The 23,205-nt window shown below is 40.2% G+C and overlaps 1 protein-coding gene across 1 annotated transcript in view; it reads left to right on the top strand.

Moving 5' to 3' along the window:
• The first annotated feature begins 608 nt into the window (after positions 1-608).
• Positions 609-23,205, top strand: part of Qpct (glutaminyl-peptide cyclotransferase) — a 37,503-nt gene continuing 14,906 nt past the window's right edge. Inside the window, exons 1-5 of the mRNA XM_042675457.1 lie at positions 609-710; positions 5,122-5,132; positions 7,027-7,366; positions 17,876-18,022; positions 21,412-21,690. Coding sequence (XP_042531391.1) covers positions 609-710; positions 5,122-5,132; positions 7,027-7,366; positions 17,876-18,022; positions 21,412-21,690 — 879 coding nt within the window. The remainder of the gene's footprint in view (positions 711-5,121; positions 5,133-7,026; positions 7,367-17,875; positions 18,023-21,411; positions 21,691-23,205) is intronic.

The raw sequence follows: 23,205 nt of genomic DNA, 5'->3' as shown, positions 1-23,205 counted from the left end.
TCCTTAGCCCCACATAAGCAGAAAAAGCCAGAAGTGGTGCTGTGGCTCAAGTGGAAGAGCGCTAGCCTTGAGCTGAAGAGCTGAGGGACAGTGCACAGGCCGAGAGTTCAGGCCCCACAACCAAAAAAACCAAACAAACAAAAAACTAACTAATCATAGATCCTCTATATGACCCCACCACCGCTCCTGAGCATGTACCCAGAACATCACAAGCCAGGAAACCATGAAGACACCTGCACATCCATGTTCATTGCTGCACTATTCACAATAGCCAAGATATGGAAACAGCCCAGATGCCCTAAAATAGATGAATGGATCCAAAAAACGTGGTACCTATATACAATGGAATTTTACACAGCCATTAGAAAGAATATTATTATGTCATATGCAGGGAAATGGATGGACCTAGAACAGGTCTTATTCAGTGAGGTAAGCCAAGCTCAGGGAGACAAACAGCACCTGTTTTTGCTCCTGTGGAAACTGGATCTAAAATATTGGCACAGAACAAATTATACAGGTCTTTCGGGATTCACACATAAGTGAGACCGAAGGAGGATACTCTTAGGAGAGGAACAGAAAGGCGCAATGTCTATGTGCATCTGATCATGATGATCAGCACCACACTGGTGAAGGGGAAAGCACAGGTGCAGTTTCGAGCCAACAAATCTCAATATAGCCTGACAAGAGCACAGCAGTCCTACAACTCCTTGGTAGAGATCCATGGAAAAAAATAAAGGCTGGTACATCCCCACCCTCAAAGGAAGACGTCGAATCCTGGAGCGTTACCCCTTCTCTCCTTCCCCAGGCACCACTACGCCAATTACCTTTGAATGCTGTATTTGAAGCTCATGATGTCTCTGTGGTTTTCCCCCCTCATTTTTCTCCGACATGATAGCTCTGCCTATTGCAGGACAATGATGACTATTCTAAACAAAACAGAACGGTTTCAAGACTGACTATAGACCAACCAACCACCTTACTTGAACCTTGCTGGCAGGTATTCTTACAAAGAAACACTGGAGCCTCCTTATATTGCTGGGAACTCAACTGTGCTCGGAACTACAGCCTCCTTACCCATGCTATGGATTTTTAATTTATTTTCTCTGATTTCATGTATACTGCTACTGTTGGTTACAGCGTAAGATGGATGTGTTAATAAAAATGTGTCATTGGGAAAACAATTACAGTTTGTTAATTTGAAAAAATTAGTGACATGAACTCTAGGAAATGAAAACAGAAGGTTTTCTTTTTTGTCTTTTTTGCTGTTTTTTTCCTTTATGTTTTGGTTTGTTTGTTTATGTCTTTGGGAGTGTAAGGGGAAGTGGAGAAGTGGAAGGACAAAGGGTGAACAATGCAGCAACGGTACTCTGCACACTAAAGTGAACTATACAACTTGTGGGTGGGAATGGGAAGGAAAAACTGAGAGAGCAAAGGAAGGGGCGACAAAGGGAAATGTACTCATTATCTGACTTATGTAACTGTAATCCCTCTATGTATCACCTTTCTAATAGCAAAAAATAATTTAAAAAAGAAAAAGACAAAGAAATGGCAAAGATGATAAATGAGAAGACAAGGAAAAACAGTTGTTGGAAACATAGATATGCAGGGAAAAACAAACTATATAAATAAGATCTAAATAAAACATGTAAAACCATACCTGTGAGGGAAAGAATTGTGGCTAATAAAAGATTAGGTTCTGCTCATTTCCTTACTTATGTAACTGTAACCCCTCTGTACATCACCTTTACGACAAAGAAAGAAAGAAAGAATTTAAAAATTAAAAAAGGTTAGGTTCTGCAAAAAAAGGTAAACTTAAAGACCTAGAAATAACATATAAATGAAAGAGACAAATAAAAAAATAAAAAGTAAACAGAGACCAGTGCTCTTCAGGAAAACTGCAAACACCTTAATATGCACACATTTGGAGTCCTCAAAAGAATACATGTATGAAGGGAGGGACAATGAGGAGAGTAAATATTTAAAGAAGCTGGTCACAACAGCTCAAGTATGTAGTCCTAGTTATTGGGAGGCAGAGAAAGGGGATTGATTTAGTCTAGATAAAAGCAGTTCTTGAGATACATCTTGACTAATGGCTGGGTACCATGGCATGCTGCTGTCATCTTGGTGACTCAGGGAAGCACCAAAAGGAGAATAGCAGTCCAGGCTGGCTCAGACATAAAACAAGACTCTATTTTGAAATTAACAAGTACAAAAAAGTGCTGTCAGTGTGGCTCAAGTGGTAGAGCACTTGCCTAGCAAGTGCCTGCCTCGTCAGCACAAGTCCCTGAGTTCAAAGTCTAGTACCAACAACAAAAAAGTTGGAGTTTTAATTAATTACATTAGTGTGAGAGAAAGTCAAAATGTTAGAGGAAATTATGCTTCAAAACAAGAATACAACCAAGTACAAAAAGAACTGTTTTATAATTGCAAAGGGATCAATGATTTTTCAAAGCACATATGCTCTGATCTCTTAAGTTGGGTTAATTCTTTTTTAAATTGCAGTCTTAAACATTTATACACTTATTAAGAAAGCTTAGAGATAATATGAAAATTGATTGAAATGAAAGTTTTTTATGATTATAATTAGAGATTCCAATACCACCTTTGTAATCAATAGAATGAATAGTCAGAAGATCAATTTTTTTAAATGGAAGATGCAGACAACACTATCTGCCACCTTGACCTATTTGACACAGAGCACTTCACCTAATAACAATAGAATATACTTGCTTTCTACATGCACAGGGAACATATACTAAGATGAATTATATTTTGAGAATAAGACAATTCTCAAAAAAATGGATAAAGGCTCATCTTTGCAAGCCCTGACCATTACAGAATTAAATTTGAAACCAGTAACAAAAAGTTAGGGAAATCCTCAATTGTCTGAAAAATAAATAATATAATATAAATAATGAATGGGTAAAAGAAGAAACTAAAAGAAAACTGGAAGCTAGAAGGAAAGCTTACAAAGGAAAAAAACTTTGGAGGTTGCAAATATATTCATTTTTTTTTGATTGTGGCTTCATAAGTATTTATGTGTGTTTAAATTCATTGTGTCATGTGCTTAAATATGCATCATTTAATGTATTTGGATTATAGCTCAATGAAGCTATTAAAAATATCTGCCTCAGGGGCTGAAATTAATAAAAATATTTTTATTACTGTATCAACTAATTCTTTTTTTTTTTTTAACTGTATTTTTTTTTGTCTTTTCTTTTTTGGTACTGGGGATCGAACCCAGGACGTCGCACTTGCTAGGCAAGCGCTTTGCCACTGAGCTACATCCCAGCCCTGTATCAACTAATTCTTAAGTGGAACTGGCTGTTTTTATTTTCTATCTTTTTCTTCAGCGCATGAAGAATACATAGCCACAAGTGTCCCTGACTCTCTCTTTCTCTTTCTCTCTTACACACATATACAAAACAACAACAACAACAACAAACAAAACCAGAGTGTTGTTATCCCTCATTGTTTCTGCAGCATTAGTGAAATGTCAATATGGCCAGAAAACAAGACATATATATATATATATATATATATATATATATATATATAATGTATTATTTTGGGGGGGAGGTATTGCTCATGGGTCTTGAACTCAGGACCTGGGCACTGTCCTTGGGCTTTTTTGCTCAAGACTAGCACTCCACCATTTTGAGTCACAGTGCCACTTCCAGTTTTTTGGTGGTTAATTGGACTTTCCTGCCTGGTCTGGCTTTGAACCATGATCCTTAGATCTTAGCCTCCTGAGTAGCTAGGATTACAGGCAGGAGCCACCAAGGCCCAGCTTACTTTGATTTTGGGTTTGTTTTGGTGATACTGGAATTTGAACTCAGGGCCTTGATACTCCTTCAGCTTAGAGCTAGCTTTTTGTTGACTATTTTGGAGATGGAGTCTTTTCTGTTTTTCTGCCCAGACTGGCTTTAAACCTCAGTTTCATGAGGAGCTAGGATTACAAGCATGAGCCAATGGCACTTGGCTTGTTTTGATTTATTATAAAAATTAATTTGATTTTGGAGACATCCTCAAGGGCGTCAGGAAATCCCCAGGGGTTCCACAGCCCACACTTTGAGAACTGCTTGTTTAATAGCACCTTTGGGTCATTCTTGCTTTAGAGTTACAATGTCATTTTCAAGATGGAAGTGTGCTTCAAGTCATGGGAGCTTGATGGGGAATGACTTTTTTTTTGGTAGGTTGGTCCATCATGCCTTTTATATTACTGTATTGAATTCATACTATACTGAAGTGTCATGAGTGTCATACCCATACTTTTGTGATCCATATTATTATTGCATATACAACTGCCTCCTTGCTCTATGATTAAAATTAGCATCTGGAACTTGAATTAAAATGCGAAAGTTATTAGTAATCTTCCATAGGAAGACTTGAGGGAAAGAAAGTAGAAGATGGATATTTAATGGATCAGAAAAATGTGAATAAGGAAGATAAGGATACTTGTATTGTCCTAGACTTGTAGATTTATAGAAGTTGTTACAAAATCCCATATGGAATTAAAAAATAAAAAATGGATTTAAATAAGCTTCACTATGTGAGGTGTTTTGGGTTGGAATGAGATCTGTCCTGTATGATAGGTACAGACAGATGTGCTGGTCAGATCTCCCTTCAGGCAAGAACTGTTGGAGTACAGGCCATTTGTAGGAAGTCCTTGCATGAAGGTGGGGGGAGGGAGCGAAGGGGAGAAGGGATAAAGGCCCAGTCATTCTGGACAATCATAGGATAATTATGACAGCTATTTCAGCTCCAAGGCTCCCTACGGGGCTTTGTGAGGCTGTGGATCCCACTTCTCAGCTAACTTCTCCCTCAGCCAGGTCCAGTTTCTTCTTCCCACAGGGCCTAGTCCCAAGGGCACTCCCTAATACACATCCTGCTTGCTAAACTGTCTGAGTCTGCTTCCTGTCCATGTCAAACTGCAACAGCATTTTTCTGACTGAAATATAACTGAAAATGGAGACCTTTAGGGGATGAAAATCATCATCAAATTATGTGTTAGCATGTTACCTTACGCATTCCTATATTTGTTATTTTAAATTGCTCATACTTAACATGATAATATAGCTCACCTATTTAGTTTTTTTTTTCACCTCTCTTTTCTTACAGGAGATAACAGGGTAAGAAAACATTCTTTATTACTTAGCCACCCAGGAGCCTCAGCATTTCAAGGCTGGCTCAGCAGGAAGAAAAGAGATACATAGAGACACGTGAGAGCTGTTCTTTTTTCTTTCTATTGAATCAATAGAAACTTTTGAACTGGCCAGATTATCAGAATAGTATCTGGAGTAATAAAAGAAGCTATTTAACATTTAACCCTGGATAGTTAAGTTGTTATTCAAAAACTGTCAGATGGGAGAGCTAGCAATTTTAAACAGAAGCACAAGAGAAACTTCCACCTTGTCTTTCCTTGTGGCTCCAGAGGGGGGCAGAACAGTGAGTCCCTAGGCCAGCCCTGACTCTTAATAAGTTGCTAGGCTTGTAGCTAGGAAGGCAAGAGTGGGTAGGCTTTCTGGCAGATTCTATCCATTACCTTCAAATTTGATCCTTAGGAAATGGTTCTGTTTCACTGTCCTTGTTGTGACTTTCCTGGGAACTCTGTTACTAGGAGATGACTCAAGACGGATCAAGGAACGTAAAAGAAGATGAAGTATTTGTTAGGTCAGACACCTACAGATAAATTGTTTTTCTATTTTTGTGGTTCTAGACTTGAGCCCCAGGCCTTGCAGATGCTAGGCAAATGCTCTATCACTAGTGGAACAACATCCACAGCTCTGTTTTTTAAAAATAGGATATCTGTATAACACTAACTGTTGTAACAAGTACACTCAGTATTTGTAGAGGATTGGTTCCACGTCATCTTCTCCATACCAAAACTCATGGATGCCCAACTTAGCATACAATGATGTAACATCTCCAAATGACTTATATACATCCTCCCATACACTTTAAATAATCTATGAAATATAATATCTAATGTGATACAAATACTGTGCAAGTAGTTGTTACACACTATTGTTGAAGGATTTTTGACAAAAAGTCTGTGTATGTTCAGTACAGATTCAGCTTTTTTCTTTCTTTGGTGGTACTGGGGTTTTGAACTCAGGGTTTCACATGAGCTATGCAGCCCTTCTGAGCAGCACTCCTGCCTTTTTTTTTTTTTTAACAGAAGGACTTTCCTTTTGCCTGGCCTGCTTGGACTTTGATTCTCTTAATTTAGCCACCTCCACTAGTAGTAGGATGACAAGGGTGAGCCACCATACCCCATTTTTTACTCTGAATATTTTCCAAGTGTGGTTGGTTGAATTCCAGAGATACAGAATCCATGGACATAAAGGACCAACTGGATGTTTGTTTTTGCTTTTCCTTTTGGAGGCATGCATTAGAGAATCACTGCGATATTTTAGATCTCATTTATTTCAGATTAACTACTTCAACCAAATTTCTCAATCTGAGAGTCTCTTAGAAACGAAGATCAACTAGTTGTGAGAAAAGAGGAAAAAAATGTAAGCATGCACTGTGAACAGAGGAAACAGTGGGCTGCGTAGTTCAGGCTTTCTCCAGGGGAGCTGTTTCCTCATCTGGCAAATGGGATTAGTAGATTAAACAAGGGGGGGCATCACTAGGGCAGAGCTTGGTGGAGAGTATTTCAGCAAAATTGACTCTGGGACCATCTTTTCTTAAATCACTTTGGGAAAACACTGCATAACCACCCCACCCCCACCCTCCCTACCCTGGAGTCTGATGAACCTCCCCATCCCGTTTCCAACTCCCTGTCATGGCCCTGGAGATCATTGTGAAAATGATCTTCCTTCCTTCCTTCCTTCCTTCCTCCTTCTTTCCTTCCTTCCTTCCTTCCTTCCTTCCTTCCTTCCTTCCTTCTTCCTTCCTTCTTTCCTTCCTTCCTTCCTTCCTTCCTTCCTTCCTTCCTTCCTTCCTTCCTTCCTTCCTTCCTCTCCAAGACAAGGAAGTGGCCGTCTTTGTTGTCTGGGAAGCTTGAGTCACCCTGGGCAGCACAGTCCCACCTTCCGGGGCTGCTGAGACGTGTGAGAGGAGGGGAGGGGGTGGCGGCTGCGGCCTGTGCCCCGTCGGCCGCTGGCGGCGAGGGGGAGGCGGGCGCAGTCCACCCAAGGGTGGAGAAGGGAGCCGGCGACAGGCGCGCGTTCCCGGGCTCGTGACCGCCGCCGGCCCCGGGAACCGGCGCCCACAGGACCTGGCGGAGATGGCAGGCGGCGGGGACCGGCGCGTCGTGGGCACCGTCCACCTGCTGCTGCTGCTGCTGCGGCTGCTCCTGGCAGCCGCCCCGGCCCCGGCAGCCCAGAGTCAGGATCGGGACTCCTGGATGGAGGCGAAGGTGAGGGGCTGCTTCTGTGCGCGCGGTACCTGAGCGGCTCTGGGTGGGTGCGGGGACCCCGGGCTGTGCTCAGCCCCTAGGGACCCGGCTGCCATCCCCGGCCCGGGCGCCCCGGGGATCTGGGCTTTGCTTTGTCGCCTGGATGCCTCGCTGGCCTCCGGCTGCTCGGCCGAGTCCTGGGGGCCGGGTGATGTCACCAGGCTCCGTCCGGGTGGTGGGCGGTGGCCCCGCTGCGCTGGCAGTCCGCGCGCTCCCGGGGAGCCCGCGTGCGTGCGGGGCGCGCCCTGTGTGTGGGGGGTGCCGGTAGCATCCGAGGATGCTCTCTGGGCTTGAGGTTTCCCGGCCATCTCAGGACCGACGTGGGTGGTTTCTGGATATTTTTTTACCCCCGAAGCGAAGTAGCTCGGGACTTGGAACCTTCACTGGAGTCCCGCTTTAATTTGAAAAAAAAAGAAAGAAAAAGGAAATCCCTCGTTAAAAAGGCAGAATGCATCTTCAGAGATGCATTTACAGTGGAACTTTCCCAGGAGGAATTTAGGATTAAAAAAAAAAAAAGATTTGCAAATGCTCGGTGAAGTAAATAGATTCACAATGACTTTCTTTTTTTGTGCAACAGTTTTGAAATCATGAAGTTGCTAAGAGCGCGCGCGCGCACACACACACACACACACACACACACACACACACACACACACACGACCACAACTAAGACAAGGAGCAAAGTCCAGGGATATATAAGTTTCTGAGCAGGTCTTTTGAAAGCTGTCAGCACATCCAGTTTACTGAAACACTTGTGCAGGGCTCATGGCTGAATGGGCACACCCACTCAGCGACATGCGTATGAAATGAATATCCCACTGAAGTTCTGAGGATCTGGCTTAACCAGCTTCTTCTTCTGGGTCCAAGATGACATCTCTTTCCTCCTTGCCTCCCACCCTCCCCCTCCCAACCATTCCTATAGGGGAAGCTGATTAGTGGAGGAGAGGGAAACCAAATCCAAGTCATTTCCTGGTAGAAAACAATTCCCATAGGTTCAGTGGGATGGTGGCTAAGAAGAAGATTGGATTACAGGCCAGATCCTCTCTCTTGAAATATCTTCCTGGTTAGACATTAGGAAGGGGTTATTAAAATCACAGAATGTGACAGCCACATGAATGAATGTGTCTTTAAGATACATCTAAATGAATGGGAATAAGTGAAATGGAAATTGCTCCATTAAGGCTCTCTGAAGGGATTCTTGGCAAGCATGTTTTGTAAAGAGATGGTATCTCTGAGTGAGGAAAGTCTTGTGATTCTCTGTCTCTGTCACTCTGTCTGTCTCTGTCTCTGTTTGTCTGTCTTCCCCCCTACCTACAACCTGGGCATGAACTCTGGACTTGGGCACTGTCCCTTATCTCTTTCATTCAAAGATGATGCTCCATCACTTGAGCCACAGCTCTACTTTTGACTTTTTACTGGTTAATAGACGATAAAGTGTCTCAAAGCCTTTCCTGCCTAGGCTGGCTTTGAATTGCAGTCCTCAGATCTCAGCTTCCTGAGTAGCTAGGATTATAGGTCAAGCCAGCTTTGGAACCCAGCTTTAAAACAATGAGAATTTAATTTCTGAGGAATGTTCTTAAGGAGGTTTTAAGGAGGCTCTAATCACTGTTCTATTGGGAAGCTGAATACCTTTGAATAGCATCTGAAAATGAAGCAAATGGCCTAAGTCAGTGACAACAGCCATCACATTTCCTGATTGCTCTCCCACCCCACCCCCTTCTATAGACCTTCATAAAACTCATCCAGGCAGACAGCTATACCTGGCAGGCTGGGAGATGAATCAGTACACACTAAAATAGATGCCTTCCTTCATTTTATGACTCCAGAATTTTAATCTTGTGAGTATAAGATGTGCTTCTGGTACATAAGTCTGCCAGTCCAGAGGCAAGGCAAAGAAAACATGGATTTTGCAATCCATTTCCTTTGTTCTGAAATAAAGGTGTGTCTTCCTCAGTTGCAACCCATACACAAAAGCAGATTAATGCCTGTAAACCTAACTACTCAGGAAACTGAGATCCAAGGATTACAGTTAGAGGCCAGCCTGGGTAGTAAAGTCTGTGAGACTCCTATCTCCAATAAATTACTCAGAAAAAAACTCAAGTGGCCCTGTGGCTCAAGTGGTAGAGTGCTAGCTTTGAGCACAAAGAGGCTCAGGGACTTGGGTGCCCAGGCCCTGAGTTCAAGCCTCAGGACCACACACAAAAAAAGGCAGATCAACCCTAGTTTATGGTTGTGTTTAGAGATGACAATGATTTTGTTTTGTAAAACCTTGAAACAAAATTTCCATAGAAAAATAAACTATTAGACTCTCAGATGGGCTCACAATATGTATTTATGTATATATGGGGAAATTACCACACACACACACATATCCATTTCACAATATCCAGTGAAGAGAGTAAATTCATCTCCAGTGAACAGGCGAGCATAGGTAACCACTATTATACTAGCAAGCTGAGGAGCTAAGATTTGGCTCAATCCCTGATCTGTTCTTTTATTCTTTTCTCTCAAGTAGGTGAATCTTGGCTAGTGGGACAGGATTCATGCCCACGTAGTGCAGGTATGTGGGGCTGAGTGCAGTTTGGAGAGTCAGAGGAAGAGCTTGCTTTTTCTCTCAGAGTTAGGGTGAACCCTGAGTAGCGTTCTAAAACAAGACATTTGCTTTAGGCACTTTCTCTTTTCTCTCACATTCTATTTTCCTCTTTCCTTGATCTCTCTTTACTGAAGCTTAAGGTTCGATCCATATCTGAAAGTACTTTTCCTGAATTCTGTCCACCTTCTCCAGCTTTAGTACAGGCTCTTTCTTATCTATCAGTTGTTAAACTCTCATTAAATCAGTTCTCCCTTGGGTGTGAGGGGCTACTGGCTTTTGAAAAGGCTTTCATTGGTTTAAAAAAGATATGAATGCCAATAAACTTAAAAAGGGTTACTTCTCTTAAAGTTTCCTAAGAATGAAGTCAACATGTGCCCATTCTAGAAAATTTTAAAAATGAAGAAAAATATCTTAAAAAGAAAACTAATACCTCACATAATCCTATTCAGTGATAATTGCTTTGACTTTTTTGGTTTCTTTCTTTCTTTCTTTCTTTCTTTCTTTCTTTCTTTCTTTCTTTCTTTCTTTCTTTCTTTCTTTCTTTCTTTCTTCTTCCTTCCTTCCTCCCCCCCCCCCCCCTCTCATGGTACTAGGGTTTAAACTCAGGGACTTAACATGTTAGGCACACATTCTACCATTTGAGCCACATCCTTGGTCCTTGATGCTTTTTGTTTTTCGAGTACAGTCTTGGGCAGCCTGGACTGATCTCCCATTTATACATTATATGAGATAAGAGGTGCATCGCCATGTTCAGCATCTTATTGATTGAAGTTGAGTCTCTTGAACTAATTTTTTTTGGCCTGGTTGGATTGAGAGTAGGTAGAATTATAGACATGAGCCACACTGCCTGGCTTTTTTTTTTTTTCCGTTTTATTTACTCTATGTCTCTTTTTCTCTTCCTTTTTCTCTCATGTACACATTTTATAGGTAATAATTATACAAATCTTAGGTGGTTTTTCTGTGTGTGTGTGTATGTGTGTATGTGTGTGTGTGTGTGTGCTTTAAAAAAATTTTTTTTTGGTGGCTGTCCTGGGGCTTGAACTCAGACATGGCCACTGTCTCTGAGCTTTTTGGCCAAGGCTAGTACTCTACCACTTGAGCCACAGCTACACTTCTGGCCTTTGTGGTACTTAACTGGAGATAAGAGTTTTATGGCCTTTCCTGCCCAGGATGGCTTCAAGCTGTGATCCTCAGATCTCAGTCTCCTGAGTAGCTAGGATTACAGGGATGAGCCACTGGAAACAGTTTAATCTCGTTTCTACGAGTAATGAGTGAGACAATTCATGTAAAACATAGTATAGTGCTGAATTGTGGTAAAGGCTCAATGATTTTAGTTATTTTAAAATAAATACACACAAATGTTTAATCCTGGAATTTGCATTGCAGATATAAATGTATAGGTTCCTATGATAATTAATAGTTTATTATGAATATTACCTTAAGCCAATAAGATTCATTGAACATATGAAATTGCCATTGGTCTATTATTGAAACTGTTCAATATTCTTAAATACTTTGGTTGCTTCCACATCTTCTCCCTTATAAAGCTGAGACCCAGTATATTTTAATTGGAAGAATTTTTCTTCATTATAACAGTTGAAGTAGAAAAATTCATCTTATTAGGGATGGTGGGGAAGACTTGAAGAGAGGAACCACAAACAGGAGACTTGGCTTTAGCCTAGGGATTCTTTTTCAGGGTGAGAAGGCTCTGTCTGCTCTCTCCAGCATTTCATATTGTCTGCTTCTGGAATCATGTGTATTCTAAAATTCCCCTCCTTCATTGTTCTAAGTTATCAGCCATCTTCTCTCCCAGCTGTGTGATTGTGTTGTGTGGGAATTTAGTCACAGAGAATTTAGAAAACAGAGAAGCCATATTTTGAGAGATCAAATTGGGAGTCTTTATTGGAAAGTGGGCAACTTCAGGTGGACTCTTGTCACAAAGACCTGCAGCCACCTTGAATACACTTAACATTGTTAGAAAACTGAGCCCTGAGAGGAAGAGAGGAGAAAAAGAGCAGAAAAACAATTCCAACAAACTGGATCAGCTCCCAACTGGAGTTGGAGTTGATCCACTTCAGTGGGGAGCTGAAGTGGGACACCATGGCGATTCAAGGAACCAGAAACATGAAGCATGGTGTAATGGCACCTGCACGGGTCTGGTCTTAAATAGGGTGTGTGTGTGGGCGGGGTCACAGGAAACGTGAGAGTCTCACTGAGTTCAAGGCACTGGACTGACAAGTCCAGTAACCTATCATCCAAGTCCTCACCCCTACCTCTAGTAATTCAGACATGCTCATCACCTGGGGATGGAACTTCCCTGCCTCTACCATTTCCCTGTCACCCACTACATGGCCAAGTGGCTCCAGTTAGACCCAGTCTCCTTATTTCAATTGTTCTGAACCCAATAACGAAGACTCCAACCTAATACACAGGGAGGTCAGTGGTGGGCTGAATGCTGGTAGAGGGTGTGAGAAAAACTGTCTTTTCTATTAAAGTGTGTTGCTTGAAAGTTTCTGTTTTGGCCTGGTGACTAGACTCTAGTTAAAGAAAAGAGGAACTGCTTTGGGATAAGATGGAATCAAGACATACCTCAGGGGCTGGGAAGGTGGCTTAGTGGTAGAGTGCCTGCCTAGCATGCATAAAGCCCTGGGTTCAATTCCTTGGTAGCACATACACAGAAAAGGCCAGAAGTGACACTGTCACTCATGTGGTAGAGTGCTAGCTTTGAGCAAAAGAACCTCAGGGACAGTGCCCAAGCCCTGAGTTCAAACCCCAGGACTGACAAAACAAAGAGACATACTTCATATTGTTCAAGAAATAGCATACATAGATGCAGGTATATTTTGAGATTACTTGTATACTTTCAATCTTATTTCAAAGTCACCTTATGTAAATACATTTTACCCTGTTCAAGCTGGCCAATCACAAGCAGATTGTGACTCTGAGCTCAGACAGTTAGAGCAGGGGAATAGGGCCAGCTGCAATAGGGGATAAATAGGGAAGCAGCCTGCCTGCTCTGTGTGCTTGCTTGCCAGATTTCTGGCTGGTGGATCATCCTTCCTTGTTGAGAGATATTCTTTATTTTCATGTTTATGGTTGTGACTTCAGTGATTTTTGGAGAGCTATTTATAATAAAGGAGAAAAGCAAAAAGTACTATGATATCCATTAGGATATCCACATTAGGAACCTCTTTTTCAAAACAGCTAGTAAATAAAGAAGCTGAGATTAGGTGCCAGATTGTTTTTAAAGCTTGGTCTGCTCTGATTTTAAGGACAGCTTGCATTTGAAAAAGACATCAGGTTATTCTGTTTCCAACTCTTTTCCAGTTGCATTAGTAATGTCAGTGGAATCTGACACACAGACTTTCAGTGAATACTGGTTGAATTTACTGAATTTGCATTGTAGGAGAGGTGTTAATCTGAGGACTGTCTGGTATGCTCCTGTAGGGTGGAAACTTGAATTGGCTGCACTTCTACATGATCTTTTCTTAATTCAATGGTTTTTGAACCTCAGCTCTTTCTGCAAGCTTGGCCAACTCCCCAAATTATGTAACTAAAAACCCCTCTGGCCTGGCACTGTGTGATTAGATGAGAGGAGATGCTTCTGGTTCACACATTTTTAGCTGAAAGATTCTTGTCACCCGGAGCAGACTTATTGTCCTTTCTGCCTGGGTGAAAAGAGAAGGCCAGGCCTGGAACAGAGTCTCATTCCTCCGAGAATCCCTACTCCAAGAGAAACGGTCTCATGCCTTTTAACAGAAATAAGCCTGCAATAATTTGGGGGTTGCTTTTTAACCATTGGGCTCAACACTTTTGGCTCAGTTGCCATTTTTCAAGTCTGTCCTCTTAGTACTTGGTTCTCTAATCTCCATATAGAATTTTATATTTGAGTTATAAGAGCAAGAATCCTTTATAATTGAGTGCATGCTGTTTAAGATGGGGAAGTCAAATGCTTTTCCATATGGGGCTTTAGTAAATAGAAGGGCTTAGGTAAATAATGGAGTGCAGTTTTCCCTTATTATTATTGGCTGGGAAGCTTGTGTCTCTGTGATTTTGTTGGGCTTTTTTTTTCCTTTCAGATTGGGAGTGATGAGCCCCTTTAGTGAAATGTGTGAATGAAATGATCAAGTCCAGGAGATTAAGAAGCAGCAGCAGCAGATACAAGTGTCTGTGTTCATGAGCATCCATGGACCTTTCTGCTGAACTTAATATCATTCTCTCTGTCTCTCTGTCTCTCTGTCTCTGTCTCTCTCTCTCTCTCTTTTGGTGCTATTTCTTAACCAGGTTTCATCTGCAGTATCTATTATATTTAAAGATGTTGTAGGAATATTACTTTTGTTCTTGTTTTGTCCTAAGTTTTGTGGTGTGTGTGTGTGTGTGTGTGTGTGTGTGTGTGTGTGTGTGTGTGTGCGCATGTGTATGTATACACATGCACACATGAATGTGTTTGTGTGTGTACTGGGACTTAAAATCAGGGCCAAATCACTTCCTTTAGTCACAGCTCCACTTCTGGCTTTTTTTTTCCTGGTTAATTGGAGATAAGAGTCTAAGAATCTGCTGCTCAGGCTGACTTCAAACTGCCATCTTTAGATTCAGGCTATTGAGTAGCTAGAATTATAGCCAATGACACCCAGCTTTGTCTTAAATTCTTAATAAACTTTCTCAAGCTTCCAGAAACCACTCATTTAAACATGAGCTTCATTTCTTTCTTTCTTTTTTTTTTTGGGTCCGGTCGTGGGGCTTGAACTCTGGGCTTGGGCGCTGTCCCTCAGCTCTTCAGCTCAAGGCTAGCGCTCTACCACCTGAGCCACAGCGCACTTCCGGCTTTTTTCTGTTTGCTTATGTGGTGCTGAGAAATCGAACCCAGGGCCTCAGGCATGCAAGGCAAGCGCTCTACCACTGAGCCACCTTCCCAGCCCGAGCTTCATTTCTTTTACAGGACATAAGTGACCAGTTAGATTTCTGGGATATAATAATGGCCAATAAATAGGAAAGGAGCTACAGCTGTTTGGTAAAATAGTTTTTGATTGTACAAACAACCTTGGATACAATAGTTCTTGATTGCTACTGTGACTGTCCTGAGCCAACTGAGCTCTCAATAGAAGCAGTGGAAAGCGCAGAGATTCAAGAAGAATGAAGTCTACGCACATTGAACCAGGACACCTCTTGGACCCTGTAGCAGGCAATCATCTATCATTTCTATTGTTATATTTGCTTATGCATGTAAACAGTCTGGTATTGATGTCAAAAATGCAAATTTTACTTTGTTCTATAGATACTATCTTAGCAAAGACAGTTTTAGAAAGATATTCATCTGTTGATGACTTATTTGAGGAATTTGTCCAATATTACTGACTGTTCAATCGGAACCAAGCCCAGTATAGTTCTGGAGAGAGAGAGAAAGAAGCAGGAGAGAGCTTCAAAACTTAGCAGTAGACACCTTATGTGAAAAACAGACATTAAATAATTACTTAATGTCTTAACCGTGCAAGTCTGAAACCTCTGGTCTCCATTCTCACATTTCTACTGTTGTATCTTTTAGCTTAAACTTTCTTTAGTCAAGGGCCGTTTTAAGATATAAGCACTTAGACCTTGGAGGTTCAGGGCATCAAAGATGTCAGTGACAAATTTATTAGGGAAATATACTTTAAAATGTACCACCAATAAACAAACAGAAACTTAAATATATCCAGGCACAGCATCAACGGTCAACAGTAAGCTGGAAGTACAGAGATAAGGCAGGGTAGAAGTAGTGCCGCATAGAGATCCCACAGGGCAGGAATCTTTTCATGGATTTCTCTGGAACTCTCCTACAGCTTTGGGAAATAGCTTGTTTCCATAAACCTTGGTTTGCACTAATATAAATCAAGAGGTTGTGCTAAGAATCTTTTCTAGGTCTGACACTATAACTTTTTAGTGTTTGACAAAGGAAATAATAGAACTAACATGGAATATTTAACATGGCAATTTATACATAGTAGCTCATTTAGGTCTGATTATCTTGGATGCTGTAAACTTCATTTTGCAGATGAGGAGAGGCAGCGTTAGTGAAGTTAGCCTGGGCAGATGGGTGCTGACTTGAAAGCTGAGTTGAGAGGGTCCAGCAGCCTGTGCTTTTTGCACAGTATATATTAGACAGTGATATAGGGCCAATCTGAAAGGGGAGAAGAATATGAGTAATCAGGCAATAAACATAGTCTCATTTCACCATGTAGATAAAGTGGTTTACATATTAGTGGAACTACCTGCATGATTTATTTAAATATGCACAATTCGCACTAGACCCAGAAGGAACTGTAAGGCAGACAAGGCTTCCTCATTTCTTGAGTTCTTTGCATTCCAAAGAACTCAAAGCCCTCATGTCACCAGTATCATTCACCTTAAGGAAGAAGTCATCTGATGAATCATTCAGTTTCCCTTAAGGAGTGATAAGTCCATCAATGAGTCAATGAGTATCTAATAAACATGTAATGAGTGAATGATTCATCATTTCTGGTATCATGAGCTGAACATTGGTAATTCCTGCTTGTAGTCCGAGCTATTCAGGAGACTGAGATCTGAGGATTGAGGTTCAAGTCACTGTGGTAGAAAAGCTGGACTGGAGGCATGGCTCAAGTGGTAGAATATCAGTCATAAGCAGAAAAGGAATATATACTATAATATCTATTATATAATATTTAAATGCAAAGTCAAATGTTAGATTTATTTAGTTTTTTAAATTTTCCATTAATATATATGTACCTAAGAATCTAAAGATTAATATAATATTAATATTTTATTGCTAAGATTAATATAACATTAGCTGAAGATAAAAACTTTTGCTTTATAGCTGGTTTTACAGAATCATCAAAGTCCAGTTGCAAGAAATGGCAACAATTGTCTGGGTCAGTGCTGTCCAGCAGAAATAGATAATACAATAAGGCGATTTTAAATTTTCTAGTAAGTATGGTATTTTAAATTTTCTAGTAGGGTTGAAGACATGGTCTAAGCAACAGTATATCTACTTAGCAAATTGGAAGCCTTGATTTCAAATCCCTGTACAATTAAAAAATTAAATAGGTGAAATTAATTTTAATGGTATATTTTATTTAACATAATAGAGAAATATTAGCTGCAGATAAAATTTATTTATCAGTTTTTCTGGGGAAATGTGAAGTTAACAGACCTACCCAAGGGCATGGAGCAACTATAAGCCTTGAATCTAGCTAGTCTTACTCTCTGACAATGCTCATTCAGTTAAAGTAGCACCACACTGCCCTCTTAAAGCAATTATGCTAACGCAGTAAATTGTTTTGTTGGTGGCTGTGTTTTAAATATTAGGATTTTTTTTTCTTTTGAGATAAAGGACCCAAAACTGTTACTTTCTGGTCCTGAGCTATGGCTCAGGTTTTGCTCAAGGTTGGCACTCTACCACTTGGGCCACACCTCCGCTTCCAACTTTTTGCTGGTTAATTAGCGCTAAGACTCCGAATTTGCCCATCTGGGCTAGCTTTGAATGAAGATAATCAGATCTCAGCTTCCTGAGCAGCTAGGATTGTGGGCATGAGCCGTTGGTGCCTGGCCTGACTGTTACTTTTTAAACATCAATTCTACAAAAGCTGTTCACCAAAGTCATTGAAAGTTACACAGGTAATACAGATATTAATTCTCACATTGAAAGCCTTGGTAATTTTTCTTTTTAAAATAATTTGCCTGAGTTTTTGTTTAGCTAGCTAGATATATGGGACCATTTTTATAGTTTAATATGGAAGTTTAATTTACTTCATATGACATAAAAGTTAATTCTTTATTTTGAGATTTAAGGTATTATGAATGTGTCAGGCTAAGTCTTACATGTATTATAAAATTACAGATAAATAATCTTATTTAATTCTTAGAATTATCACCAACCAGCTATTCTGAATTCATCATCTCTTCGGCAAATTGCAGAAGGTACCAGTATTTCTGATATGTGGCAACATGACTTACGGCCCTTACTGATAGAGCGATACCCAGGATCCCCAGGGAGTTATGCTGCTCGTCAGGTGAGAATAAAACCCATAAACCTAAAGATTATTGAGTAGTTTGCTTTACTAGGAGGGACGTCCTGGCTGAAGTTCATAGATGTCTAACTCTCAGATAGACCATGCTGTTACTCATTGTCTTAAGAAACCAAGAAAGTCATATGCCTGAAAATAAATGTCTATTCTGATGTAAGTATACCAGTTAATCTAAACGACTTTTTGTGTGAAATTGCTGTCTGGGGTACAACATCAGAAAGGGTACTAAGTCTAAGTCTCACCCTTTCAATAACACGTTCCTGGACTCCTAATCAAGTTTTCTTTGCCCCTAACACTCCAACATCAATGGCATTTGACAATTGTTGGTTGGAAGTTTGAGTCACTGTACTGTGACCTTCATTCTCCTTTGAGAAATTGTGTTCTCCACATAACTCAATAACAATTAGCCTAGTGTACTTAGTTCAGGGCAGTGCTTAAACTTCTGTGTCTCATGCACTGTAAAATTATATTTTGTATTCTAGAATATGGAATTGTATATTTTCAAGCCAGCCTCCTGAGCTGGCTTTGATACTTGTGTATGGTGGAACCAAGAAAACATACCCTGAAGTCCACAATAGCCTCCTGACGGGAGTGTATTTGTAAACAGTACAAATAATAGAGAACCTGTTTCTTCCAAACAACCCTGATCTACTGGTTTCACGCTTCTCAGAATCTGGAAATTAGAATTTAAGTTTAGTTGAATTCAACCCAGGATCATTCACTAGTGTTAACCTAGAATAACGCTCCCAACTTAACTGGTATACCCAGAAGTGGAGTCACATGGGTTGCTCCAATCCCCGTCTCTGTCAGCCTTTTGTCCCATGGAGTCTGGGAAGCACAGCTGCTTTGCCCTTGAGGGCCATACTAGTCATCCGAGAAATGCTTTGCAGACCTTCCTTTGGAGACTGGTAGTGGGAACTTGCAGTCTCAATCTGAAAGCCAAAAGCACAACAACAAGAGGTCCTGGTGACCTAATTAGATTTTGCAGCCAGTTCCATTGTTTATAAAGATTATTTATCTTAGTTGCTAAGATAAATAAAAAAATTGAATATAAAAGCCTACTTCAGGAAGAACTCTTTTGGGGATACTTGCTAATTTTTTTGTGGATGTTTGTGTGCACGTAGACATCAGAAATTATGGCCAAGACCTTGTTAGTAATTGAGAAATAAGTATGTGTGAAACTTCTGAGTAATGCTAACAGATAGGCTTTTAAAATCCTCATTTATTCTGCAGGCTACTAGTAGTTAAGCCATTTGATGGAGTATCTCATCATCTGGATAACAGATGTTTTGGAGTATTTGCTATTTTTTTTAAGATCACTCTTTTATGGAAAAAATTTTAACAGTCCAGAATAACTGATTTTTTACATTGGTCAAAAAAGCCTAAGATGCAGTGATTTCTCTCGACTCACAGGCCTAATACTCCATATTGTATAGCTTTATATACTCTTTGCATATCAACCCATATATACCATCACAATCAACCAATATTTACTGACAACTTGCAGGGAGCAGAGTTCTAAGAACTGTGGAGAATAACAAAATAGATTAAAAAATGGGCAAGGTAGGAATGTTGACTTCCAAAAGGTCATAAATATTTCTTCTGATGATATGAAAAGACAAACATGTAAACCAGTATTAGAAAAGTAAGATAAGGTACAGCATATACAGTGTTATGCTGGCTAAAGTCTACCTAATTAAAAAAGCTTTTGTAATTTTGGCCCTTCATGATTGATTGTAGACTCAGTGTCCTGTTCATTCCCCTCTCCCCCTCCCAAAGCTTCCTGCTACAGTTTTTCCAAGCTTCCCCCCTCCCTTTTTTTTTTTGCCTATGTGTCATGTCACATTAACAAGCTGCAGGCCACACAAGACTTGGCTAGGATAGAAAATCCTGTATTTCCTTGGGAGGAGAAGGAAAAAAAATTCCCACTTGTTTCCAGCTATTGTAAGTTATTTGTTCATCATTGCAAGGTCCATCCTTGTTGGATGTTACTTGCAGGATAAATTGCCAATTTATTTGATTGTTAGTTTCTGATTTGAGTTAAAAGACAATTTACAGAGACCCACATGATAGTTGAGAGAAGAAAAGAAAAACAAGGTCAAGAAAAAGTAAGGCTGAGAAGAGCAAAAGAAACAGCAGTGAACTCACCTATATCTTTTCATACCATGAAGATTAGGTTCTTAAGGGAGATACATCCAGTCCTTGAAGTCTTTACTTACTGCTTCCTTCCAGAAGTTGCCCAAAGGCTTCAGGTAGATTCTTTTTAAGCATTTTTTTTATTATTTTATTTTATTTTTTTTGGTCCCGTCGTGGGGCCTGAACTCTGGGCCTGGGCGCTGTCCCTCAGCTCTTCAGCTCAAGGCTAGCGCTCTACCACTTGAGCCACAGCGCCACTTCCGGTTTTTTTCTTTTTGCTTATGTGGTGCTGAGGAATCGAACCTCAGGCATGCAAGGCGAGCGCTCTACCACTGAGCCACCTTCCTAGCCCAAGCATTTTTTTTTTAAAACAAGCCTTAGCAGTGGATTTGGACCTGCCTTGGATGCAGAGAAAATTTCTTGCTATGTAATATGGATCAGAGTGGCCAGGGACTGTAAACATCCCCCATTTGTCCTCTTGTTATGGAGCCTTTATTCACTGTCCTTAGCTGGTCATGTTAGTATCTTCTGTTAGTGTTTAGCACATGTGAACAATTTGTAGGACTTCTTAGGCATTTGGCTCAAAAAGAGCTGCTGTTAGTCGTTCTTTGCTCTGAAGAGCTTAGAGTATATCTGATTTCTTAAGCATTCCATTTTAACATCTTAGAAATATCAAAAGTAGGATGTTTTTCTAAAAATGTATACTTATTTGCCAAATATATTATGTGTTTCTATGCTAACATAGATTTCTCTAAGCAAAAGGAAAGATCTACATCAAACTATTAGCACTGATTAATATTAAACATTGACTGAGATAGGTTGGTAGAAGGAAGGTTAGTTTTTCCTTTTAATACGAAGATTCCTGTTAATTACAAATGATAATAGAAAATTATTACTATTAATAAGTATAATAAGCATGCACTATAACCATTTTATTAGCATAAATTAATTACATAAAGGAGTTTCATGGTGATATTTCTGTACATGCATTCTGTACATGCTGTACATCCTAACTTGAAAGGCATCACATAATCTTTTAGAAACACAAGGCCAAATGTGATAGTGTATGCCTGTAATTCTAGCAGGAGGATCATAAGTGCAAGGCCAGCCTGGGTTATATAAAAGTTTTGGGTCAGCCTGGAATACATAGTAATACTTGGTCTTAAAAGAAAAAAAAAAACATAGTTAACGAATGCAAAGCTTGCTTGGATCTGAAACTTTGGTTTTTGTTTGATCAGCACATCATGCAGCGCCTTCAGAAACTTCAGGCTGACTGGATTTTGGAAGTAGACACCTTCTTGAGTAGGACACCCTATGGGTACCGGTCTTTCTCAAATATCATCAGCACCCTCAACCCCACTGCCAAACGACACCTGGTCCTCGCCTGCCACTACGACTCCAAGTACTTTCCTCGTTGGGGCAACAGGGTGTTCGTAGGAGCCACTGATTCAGCGGTGCCGTGTGCCATGCTGTTGGAATTAGCTCGTGCCTTAGACAAACAACTCCTTTCCTTGAAGGTATCTGCTTTCTTTTTGTTGACTCCTAAGATAAAATACCTGAACACTAACTCAGAGTGAGTCTTGGAGTCCTTAGGGGAGGCTATGAAGGCCATTTGGAAACCAAAGCATTGTGATTCATTTTTGCAAATTTGTAATTTGTTATAAAATAAGAGGAAAATTTATTGGAAGATTGCACGATTTGAAATTTCATAAGCGCTCAACCTAAACAAATGGCAGTGAGTTCATTAATTGACACCTGGTTAGTCAGCCTTGAATAGGTATTGGATTAAATGTATCATTTCCTTCCAAATGAAGAAGCAAAGTTGGTGCAGGCCTGAGGTTGAAAAACAGTGCTATTTCTTCTTGTTTATATAGCCATGAAACATCATGACCTTCTGATGTGAGAGATAATGACTTGAGTTGAGGAGAGGGAGCCACAGGAAAAGTGGCTCCAAAGTAGAGAGTGGGTAATTCAGACATATCAAGATGAAAAGCTTGACACAGAAATGCATTATTGTTATTATCTGTCAATCTCAGCTCAATTTTATGTAGCAGAGCAGAGCTTTTGTTCTGTTCTCAGCTCAAAATACTTCTGGGACTCTCAGATGTTATTTCAGTGTCTGTGTTCTTAAGGGTATATTGGGGGGAAAAGTGCTAAACTAGATGAAGACATTTTATGCTGATACCACTCATAACCAAGCAAACAAGACAAAGCAAAAACAAAACATTTTGTTCGTAGGCAACAAATAGCCACCCTCTTGTGGGCTTTTTGAAAGTTTATCTTGTAATGGAAGTAATAGAGATATTTGGTTCTATTTTTTTGCTGGATATGTTAACTTGAAGAAAGCAAGAATTGTTTTTCCCCCTCTCAATATCCTTTTCACTGTTTTTTTTTCTGTTTTGTGAATTTTGTTGCCTGAGCCTTCTATAATGTCTTTGTCCCATGCCCTGCTTCTAACGGTCACAGTTCCTTAGCTGTTGGGTGACAGGAAACTGATACATCATCTTAATTTTTCATCTTTATATTGCTAGTATAAGCATGAAACAAAATACAATTAAAGGCACAGTTTTCTGTAGCTAGTGTGTCTTCTCTTGGTGAACTGCTTTCTCTATGGAAGGAAGTATTTCTGGTAGCCAGAAACAGAAAGGGCTGAATGAATTTTGGGGTGGGATCCTTAATTAGACAATCTGAGCTCTCAATTAGACATGTATGTTCTCTTAATTTACCTGCTAGAGGTAAGTGACAACATGAATAATTTTTTTAAATGGACTCTTTTTGAATGCAAATTTGCAGAGTATCAGATTTCTTCTTGCAATTATATATATATTTTTAATAAGTTTTTTATTGTGAGAATACTGTACAGAGGAGGGGTTACAGTCACATGAGCAAGGTACTGAGTACATTTCTTATCAAGCATTGTTGTCTCTTCCTTTGTTTTTCCACTACCATCCCTTCCCTTCCATCTCCACAACTACACTCCTCCCCCCCCCCCCCCGCAATTATATTTTAACTAAATTGGTAGTAAAACTTAT

This window comes from Dipodomys spectabilis, unplaced genomic scaffold (assembly GCF_019054845.1).
Source record: "Dipodomys spectabilis isolate Male_0828 unplaced genomic scaffold, ASM1905484v1 ptg000026l, whole genome shotgun sequence".
Taxonomy (NCBI): domain Eukaryota; kingdom Metazoa; phylum Chordata; class Mammalia; order Rodentia; family Heteromyidae; genus Dipodomys; species Dipodomys spectabilis.
The sequence above is the reverse complement of the archived record's forward strand: the minus strand, read 5'-3'. Positions and strand labels throughout refer to the sequence as shown.